General features: G+C 36.6%; 1 protein-coding gene across 1 annotated transcript; it reads right to left on the bottom strand.

Annotated features, from left to right (window-relative positions):
• Positions 1 to 269: 269 nt before the first annotated feature.
• LOC142611901 (RING-H2 finger protein ATL29-like) lies at positions 270 to 3173 on the bottom strand. Its single transcript, XM_075784051.1, has 2 exons — positions 2343 to 3173; positions 270 to 431 (listed from the first exon to the last, which is right to left on the bottom strand). Exons 1-2 carry the CDS (start codon positions 3171 to 3173, stop codon positions 270 to 272), a joined length of 993 nt encoding a protein of 330 aa, XP_075640166.1.
• Positions 3174 to 10225: the final 7052 nt, after the last annotated feature.

Raw genomic sequence — 10225 nt, 5'->3', positions numbered from 1 at the left:
ACCAAATCTAGTGGCTAGGTCATCGATGCCAGCAAGCTAGTGGTCATAGCTGCCACTCTAGTGACCCATGCAGATGGTTCAATGGTCCGCTGTTCCAGACACCTATTTTCAATGGTCGGACTAGAGACTCCGCTCTAGTGGCCATTGCTAGCAATTCGGTCACCAAAGCTACCATTCCGTTGGTCTGGTCACTAGACCTCTAACACCAGCGGTACCAATGGCTAGGTCTTCAGTGGCTGAAACTAAGTACCACTCTAGCAATCCAATGATCAAAGCTGTGGTTCTGACAATTCAATAGCTGGAACCGCCATTCTGAACAATGCTGGTGGTCGAATCACCAGAGACACCACTCCATCAATAGTTGTCGACAATTTGGTCACCAGACCTCCAATACCAATGTAAGTCATGCAAAGTAACAAAAGAAGAAACACCTAAAGCATTTATTCATTATAGGTATTACAAAATTGCAACAAACATGTAGTTGATTCTAACTAATTTTTTAAGAATTCATAACCAACTTTAAAATTTTGAAAACAATGCTTGGTTGTAGTTGTTGTTATTGCAGGAAAAAAATCATGCTAATTCAATTCAATTGGTAATCATATTCATATCCCTTAAAAAATTAAATAAGATAAAGATGCAGTCACAATATCTCTCTTCTCAGTAATTCTTCATCTTTAACAAGCATGCACACCCCACCCCCCACCCCCCTCTCTTTCACCCCAAGTATATTTCCTTATTTTTTTTCCTTCTAATGATAGTTTATAAAGTCCGCACAGCAAAAACTTCAACTGTTATGAACCTAACTACAAATGACACTCGCTACTTAATCTTAGATTATGTAACAACTAAATGTAACAATACAACTAATTATTCACTAGATTGGGATAATAAGAAATCATCAGTTTGTTAACAAAATAAAAAACAAGAGTTTCCAACTGCATATTAGTTTACTAGCTTTATGACAATATATAAGGTACAACATAATTTATAATCATTAAAATTGGTTTTACAACATAATCTATAACCATTAAAATTGGTTTTTCAAATCAAATAGCATTTTTTGTCCATTTGGTTATCAAATTTCACTTATAAAGAACAGTATAGACCTACATAAGAGTATCTTTCTGTCAAATTATGCTTATTCTCTCGGTTAAAATGAGACAAAAATCATAGCAGCATTATAAAAAGGAAAATTGCAAAACCAAACAAATACCTTGTTTCTTCTATAATCTTGAATAATAAAATTAAAAATTATATTTTGTTCAAACACGCACACAAACACCTCCAAGTAAGTATCTTTTTTCCAAAGTTCGATCATTCTCTCAATTCAAAATGAGACACAATCATTGCAACATAACAAAAAGCCAACTGCATAACCAAACAAATTCCTCTTTCTACTAACCTACTAGAAATCTTATGTAACTGAAATGTTCATTGTATTTTTTTCATATATACTTCCTTGCAAAAAAAAAAAAGTTTTCTAACATCATAGTCATACATCAATTTTTGTTTCCATCATTTTGGCTAATAAGTACCTTTTCAGTTCTTATAAAATATATGCTTAAAGAAATATGATGACTAACATTTTCTTTAAAGATGACCAAACTCTTCCTTCATGTGCCAAAATGTTTAAAACTTTTTGATAGATTCTTCCTTTCAAACTTAAATGTCTTCATATGCCAAATTTTACGTTCTAATGATTGAAATATAATAGGGCCAGGAGATGCTATGCAATTAAGAAATTCGTACTACAAATAGGACTTAGAGATATATCAATAAAACAAGAAAGATATATAATCAAAACTCCAAATTCTCTTGATTCTCAAAAAAAAAAATCCAAATTCTCTCTCTCTCATCTACGGCCAAGGAGATGCTATCAATTAAGAAATCCGTACTACACATGGGACTTGAAAATATATTTGCAAAGCTTAATTTCATTTTGTATTGGAAAAGCTGTTGTGAGCAGGTATTTAAAGTTGAAGAAATCACTAAAGATAATCAATAATGACAATCTCATTAATTAATACAGTTGCAACTAATCATGGTTAATCAGTGTTAGTCTGTTAGAGGGTACAACGGAGTGCAAAATTAACAAATTAAGATAAAACCTTGTAAGACCTATAAAGTCAACAACAAAAAAAACATGGAAGTAATACTATTCTATATTTATATACTGAAATTTCCAGATATAATGTGAAATATGGAGTGTAGCAAAATCAAAGTTGATGTAATGTCAAATATATGCAATGTTGCAAAAAATCGAAGTTCATGTATAGAGAAAAAGAAAACACAAACACAAAAAATTAAACTTTATTGAAGTTTTCCCCAGACTCCTACACCTCGGCAAGGAATCCATTGTTTGGTGTTGTATGTTTTGAGAATTCCCCAAATGTTGTACAACTTTTTGTGCAGTTGTCTCCTCTTATAAGTCTTATCTTTACATGCTTTGGCAATCTCAGTGTATACCTATCCACGCTATTCCCCCCTTCTCTTGTTCTAACCATAGAATGCCCCGTTGTGTGTGACCTCGCAATTTTTTCCACTTTTTTATCTTCATCCATTTGTTTCCTCTGTAAAGCATGTTCATCTTGGCTTTCTCCTCCATGTTCATCTTCTTTGACATCAATGCGTACAGCATCTTCTAATGACTGATTATCATTTTCATGATGACTATCATGCATGTGATTGAAGTTATAAATGAGCTCCTTAGAATATTTATCCAATGTGTCTGGTGGCAAATCAAGGTCCCTACGACAAACCGGGCACGTTTTGTGAGATTCAAGCCAAAGGTCGATGCATTCTTGATGAAAAACATGGTAACAAACCGGCAAAAGGCGAAGCAAACTATCATCCTCAAACTCCAACAAGCAAATTGCACATTCTAGACCGTATTCCTCTTTGCGAAAATCTTTGACACTCGAATATAAAAATGTTGGAAATGACTGTATTAAAGAAGGATCAAGGCCAGTTCTAGCAGCCGCGCCAATGACATTGCCAGAGCGTGTTCCTTGGATTTGCAATGTGCCCGTAACGTTTTGAAAGAAACACCTGCAGACGTATACAGCGAGGAAACCTAGTAAAAAGAAAACAAGGAGGATTGCTGTTAGAAGTGCGGCTACAGGCGGTGCCGAGGTTGGATTTACTGTTGGTGAGGAGGGATCTGTCGCCATTGCCTAAATGACCGGCTGGCCGGCCGGAGATGGGACTATTCCGGCCTTGGTTTTTTGCATGGATGAGAGGAATTTCGTTAGTAACTTCTTTTGGGGTGTATAGTTTTTTCCGTTGAGTTGGATAACTTATTTTGAGGGATTAAAAAGAGAGAAACAAGGACGCATGTCAATGTGTTTTGTGAGCATATAAATTGGTTTCTTAATTTGGGAGGGTGATGTGGAGTGCTAATGTTTAACTATTGAACAAGTCCTTGCGACTTGTGAGGAGGGTATAAAGAGTTATTTTTCAAGTTTAACAACTTGCGGCTCAAGTCTCAACAAATTGCTCTCTTTTATTTGCTGTTTTAAAATGTATTTTCTAATTGCTTGGACCATCTTTCTTTTCTTGTATATTATTATTATTATTATTATTATCTCTCTTTATGATAGGAGCATGTGACTATATAACCTTTTTTCCCCCTTAAATTAAGTGAGGAGGAGGGTTTAAACCCAAGTTTTCCTCCGGGGAGAATTGAATAATACCACTATTTATTTATCTTTTCTTTTCTTTTTTTTATTACGAAGGAACAATATCACTTATTACAACACTCTCGGCCATGAAAACATGTAACTGGTACCAAGGTGCAGCACCTTTTGATATGTGAAGAAGTGACATTTTATTTTAGGCGTTTAATGACAATAATAAGTTCAAATTCAATAATTAATGGACTATCCGTACTTTACTTTAAGGCTTTATGGACGTTGAATGACAGTTCTATTTGGCTTGGTAATTTAATGAACACCCGGTTGGTTCTTGAACTACAAATTCAATATCTACAAATTAAGAGAGAACTCAATGATGAGGATGCTCCATACTTTATCAAATAATTGAGTACACAAATATCTAATTTCTGAATAAAATGAAGGCAAATTATCAAAATATTTGTCATCTTCTTCTTATGTGTCAGTAATTTAATTCAACAACAACAGCTACAAAACAATAGCACAAGTAACCAAGAGATACAACTGTGGAACCTTCTAGTTAATTAGTTATTTTCCAAAAATAGGTTTAAGTCGAAAATAGTCAATATTCTTGTAGGATACCAGTTACTACAACCATTCTTATTACTTAATAGAAAGTTTAGTTATTCATAAAATGAGACGTGCCATCCAGAATTAGGTCATCTTAATACGCATAAGAGAGAAGCTCTTTCTTTTTATGGTTTTGTAAGCCCAAGCTAATTTAAGTATTTAACCAATTTCTGAGATCTAGATCTTTCATCAAATGCATTTTGAAAATCTACAAACATAAAAAATAAATATTTCTGGTTTCTAGAATTGACAAAGGTCATCTTCCCATAAACAATTCAAGGTATTTAGGCTATCAGTGGCGGTTCTAGGAATTTTTTCTAAAAAATTCATTAAGAAATTTAAATCAAACAAAATTTAATAAAAAAAGAACTTGAATATATTGAGTTATCGAAAAAAAAAACACACAAATAAATGAAGTTTTACAATCCTTTTACGGATTTTCATATTTTGAAATCGTCTCATAATAGTTTATTATTAGTTGCCATTATCTATTGTCAATGTAAATATGACCATTTTATTTTGTTAATTTTTTATAATATATTTGTTTTATGCAAATTGTGGTTATATATTTGTCATTTTTTTATAAAAATATTTTAAACTAAATGACAAAACTCAACAACGTACTGTATAATTATTAACTCACACAACTACACTCATCCATACAAATAATAAATTAAGTTGTTGTTTGATTGTGGGATAAACTGATATGTGATCAGAGTGTGCAAGATTTAAAACAAGGTGTGCAAAAATATTTTTAAGAATAAATTAAATTGGTAAAGCAATATTTTATATAAATAAATATTTTATTTTTCAAGTCAAGGGTTCAATGAACCCTCTATCCCAAAGTGTATGTGTAGCAGCCCCTGTAGCAGTGGCAACTCCACATGCAAATTAGGGTGATCATAGGACCACCCTAACTTGCAAAAAATTGCATATATACACTTGCTAAAATAAAACTGTATGCTAAACTAATTTATTGTGATCTCCCTAATAAAAATGTTGAATACTCTGACTTGAGAATTACAAAAATTTGGGTTTAACAAAAATAAGAATAATACTACTACATTCACAACATTTACACAATAATTTCAAAACAAATCTAATGTGGTAAGTTGATATTGATTCTAATTTGGATCTAATATTGATATTATTTCTACCCACCAATAATAGTTTTTTGCATAAAATTTATTGTAAAAATATTATAGACGTAGCAACACTCCAAAATTAATTCTACTCCCAAACATAATTCTAATTCATTTTTTTAAAGCTTAAATAACAACAATCAATATTAACCCAAATAACAACAAACATAAACTAAACAAAAACAAGACAAGACCAAACAACAAGAAGTGAACAAAATATTCAACAAAGAGTCTATTATAAAACCAAAAGATAAAATTTTTAGCTCGATGAACCTATTCAATAAAAATAATCTCTAATTTCATTTTTCTTTAAAAAATAGTACCAAGAAAATATTGTGATAGTGACGACAATTATACTCTTTTTGATTTGTAATCGCAACAATTTTGCTCTTCTTAGTGACTCAACTCGCAATTGTAACAAATATTTAAGTTATCGCCTTATTAAATTTTGTATAATTTAAATATCTTAGTAACCACCCTAAAAAGAATTCCTAAAACCGCGACTGCCCTATTGATGGAAACAATATTAAGCGAAAATTAAAAACAAAAAATAACAAAACCAAGCATTCCATGCATGCCCATGGACAATACATATCTTGCCCAGACTATTTGAAAGTAATAACTAGTAACTTTCATGCAAATTTCACACGGGAGACTCACTTTTATACGATCACAGGTTACATGTACTTTTACTCTGTTGCTTCCAGCACAATCACAAACATTTCCTTCTATTATTTGTAGGAGTAGAACAAGCACTATTACTGTCAGTAACAAAGAATCTACTTTAATTAATTACACACATTAAGTTTAACAAGCTAGGAGACAATTATTGTACATCTAAGAAGGCGAATTATAAAAGTGCCTGAGATTGGAGCTAATCCATGATTTTTATATTCATGTAAAAGATATGAAAAGCAATATATAACAAAAATAAAGTACAAAGCTTGTCTTGATTGGACCATCCCTGGCGACCGCAACACTAACTTCTATCACCTCTCTACCATCTGCCGACATCATCGCAACAAAATCCAATGCCTCAAGGATTCTGTCAAAAACTGGACACATTCTCCACCTGACATCAAGAACTTGATATCTAACCACTTCACCTCTCTCTACACAACCGAAGCAACTAGTGTGCCACTTCATCTCACTCCCCCTAAAAACTTTAGCTCCCTCTCCCTTGACCTTCAAGAGTCCATCTCTTCGGTGGTGAATGACCAGGATATTCGAAAGGCAATGTTCTCCTTCAAACCTATGAAGGCACCCGGGCCAGATGGATTCCATCCTATCTTCTTTCAAAAATACTGGCACATTGTCGGTCCCTCGGTTGTCGCCTACATCAAGAGCATTTTCCTCACAAGAAATGTTCCCAATGACCTTAACTCCACTCTCATCTGCCTCGTTCCAAAAACTGAGAAGCCCGAGACGGTTCACCAACTCCGACCCATTGGCCTATGCAATACCTTTTTCAAAGCCATAACAAAGATCCTCGTCCAAAGACTTAAACCCCATCTCCCAGACCTCATACACCCCTTCCAAGCCAACCTCGTTCTTGGCCGTAAAGCAAGTGACAATGCCATCCAAGCCCAAGAGGTCATCCACTCCATGACCAACTCCAAAAGTAAGCAAGGTCTGATGGTCCTTAAGATTGACTTGGAAAAATCCTTCGACAGACTCGAATGGGGATTTATCCACCATGTCCTAACCCGGTTCAAGTTCCCTACGGCCTAGATAGATATTATCATGTCTTGCATTTCCACCTCAAACCTTTCTGTCCTTGTCAATGAAGATAGACTTGATCCCTTCCACCCCTCACGTGGAATACGGTAGGGAGATCCCCTCTCCCCGTACATTTTCATTATTTGCATAGAGTATCTTGCTAGTCTCATCCACACCAAAATCGCACAGGGAAATTGGAAGGGTGTCAAAACCGCTAGGAAGGACCCATCTTTTCTCTGCCGACGATCTCATTATTTTCGCAAAAGCAACCAAGAGAAACTGCATTACCATTAAGAAAGTCATAAACGAGTTATGTTCCATCTCTGGCCAAAAGGCGAACTTCGGAAAGTCCAAAATCTACTTTTCCCCCCACACCAGACCAAAGAATGTGACCCATCGCACGACTTGGGCATTCACACTCAAAGGAGTTTGGAAAATACCTAGGGATACCTATCTTGACAGACAAGAGAGACAAAAGAGCTTATGACTTTATTATCAACAAAATTCACACTAGGCTATCCAGCCAGAAAGCAAGGTCACTGTCACTTGCGGGTCGCCTAACCCTCATCAACTCCGTCACCTCTGCCATCCCTACCCACTTAATGCAATGCAAGCTCCTCCCTTCCAAAATATACACTGAATTAGACAAGATCAATCGTAACTTCCTATGGGGAGATACAACCAATAGCAGAAAAATCCACTCCCTAAACTGGAACACTGTCACCAAACCCAAGCATCTGGGAGGCCTGGGAATAAAAAAGAGCTATTGTCGCAACAAGGCCCTCCTCGAGAAAAGAGTTTGGGAGATGCGTAACAACCCCACCGAGATTTGGGCTGACACACTTAGGAAAAAATACCTATCAACAACTGGCATTGCAAGGAGAAAATCCTCGGTCTGGAGCAGTCTTATAAAAGCTAAGGAAATATGCGACATGGGTACTAGATGGCTCATTCCAAATGGTGTGTCTACTCTTTTCTGGCAAGACAATTGGACCAGGCATGGTCCACTTCATAATCTCATTCATGGACCCTTCTAGTCCAATGACCTCTCCCTTAAGGTTATGGACTTCTGGGATTCTCACAGCAATTAGGATCTCCATACTCTTTCCTTTGTACTTCCCCAACACGTCCAAGACATCATCCTTGCTACCCTCAAACCCCTTTCGTCCTTACAAGACGACCTACCCACTTGGAACTACTTTCCTTATGGTTAGTTCGAGCCTTGGTCAGCCTACCTCCTTGCTGCTAACCTCCCCTTAAAAACCAACACCCCCACCTGGAAATGGATTTGGAAAATTCCCACCATACCTAAAGTCTCAACCTTCATTTGGCTCTTATGTCATGACTGACTCCACACCAAAAACTAGCTCCGCAAGCGGCACATTCTCACCGATGATACTTGCCCACTCTGTCTCATAAACAAATAAACCCCCTTGCACATTCTTAGGGACTTCCTATCTGGTGCAGCCTGTTTAACAACACACCCACTCATGACTTCCTTTCACTAAACCTTTTTGACTAGCTCTAATGCATGGCCACCTCCTCTGCCAACACCCCATGCATGCAAACCATTCCTTGGAGGGTCACCTTTCCCTTGGCAACTTGACCTATTTGGACAGCTCGCAACAAATTTGCCATGGAAGCGCAACCCTTCATAACCCAAAAAATCATGGAAAAGATCAAGGCCCTCTCCCACAAAATCTTCTACACACTTCCCCCCACGAGCCTTTCCCTCAAAACCAACATCCTGCCTATCGGATGGAAACCCCTGCCCCAAGGTGTTTACAAGCTCAATACAGACGGCTTGGCTCGTGGCAACTCGGGCAAGGCCACTAAATCTTTTTGACTGGCTCAAATGCATGGCCACCTCCTTTGCCAACACCCCATGCATGCAAACCATTCCTTGGAGGGTCACCTTTCCCTTGGCAACTTGGACTATTTGGACAGCTTGCAACAAATTTACCATGGAAGTGCAACCCTTCATAGCCTAAAAAATCATGGAAAAGATCAAGGCCCTCTCCCACAAAATCTTCTACACACTTCCCCCCACGAGCCTTTCCCTCAAAACCAACATCCTGCAGATCGGATGGAAACCCCTGCCCCAAGGTGTTTACAAGCTCAATACGGACGGCTTGGCTCGTGGCAACTCGAGCAAGGCCACTGCTAGTGGTATTATCAAGGACCACAATGGCAATTGGATCGGAAGCTTCAATAGAGCCATCGACTTTACGCATTATATGGCAGCTGAATTATGGGGCCTTAGAAATGGACTTATCCTTGCCAAAAACTTGAATATTCGAAAGTTACTGATAGAGATAGATGTGCAGGCTGTAATGGATATTATTAGCACTCACTGTGACCATTCCCATCCTTATAATGCTCTTATTGTTGACTGCAGGTCCCTCCTCCAGTATTTTGAGGATTAGCCACATACACCGCAAGGGGAACCATTGTGCAGAAATTTTAGCCAAAGAAAGATTGCATAATCCCACTTCTCTTGTTATTCATTCTAGGCCTCCTTATATTTTGTACCAGCTGTTAGCTGATGCTTGGGTTGTTTTAAGCCTAGACTTTGTAATTCTCTTTAATCTTTAATGCATTATCCGGTTTACCAAAAAAAAAAAGGAAAGTACAAAGACACTCCATTTGGGGAAGGAAAAAAATGTACATGTATAATAAGCAATATAAAAATGGTACTAGATTTTAGGTGCAGACAACAAAAATTCTCCCACCAAAAACAATGCATATGTGTGTGTGTGTAAGAAACAGCACAACAAAGATAGAGAATAAGGGTAAGAACTTAGTTTGTAATTCTAACAAAATGGTACAAAGTCACGGTCATTTCTTTGGATGAAAAGGGTCATCTAGTAATTGTATAAGGTAACAAAGATAAAAATACAAAAGAAATACAAGCTTCAAATTTCCTAACCTGAAAATGAACCAAAAGACAAGGCTTCTACAGAAATTTAAAGCAAACAAAGACAATCTTTTTTAACCCATAAGCTGAAGCTACATGTTGCCATCATGCCCTCCCTATGGAGATTCAATTACTCCATAACATCAATTTCTTACTGTCCATCTTCATCATTTGCAGACAATTCTTATTCAATGTCATCAATC

This window comes from Castanea sativa, chromosome 10, assembly GCF_040712315.1.
Source record: "Castanea sativa cultivar Marrone di Chiusa Pesio chromosome 10, ASM4071231v1".
NCBI lineage: Eukaryota > Viridiplantae > Streptophyta > Magnoliopsida > Fagales > Fagaceae > Castanea > Castanea sativa.
This window is presented reverse-complemented; position numbering and strand designations above follow the sequence as displayed.

Bases quoted from the DNA above. Each gene is read 5' to 3' on its own strand.
- LOC142611901 (XM_075784051.1), bottom strand. From the start codon at position 3,173: ATGGCGACAGATCCCTCCTCACCAACAGTAAATCCAACCTCGGCACCG. The intron at 432-2,342 runs GTGTAGGAGTCT...TAAATGCTTTAG, and splicing joins ACAATGGATTCCTTGCCGAG to GTGTTTCTTCTTTTGTTACT.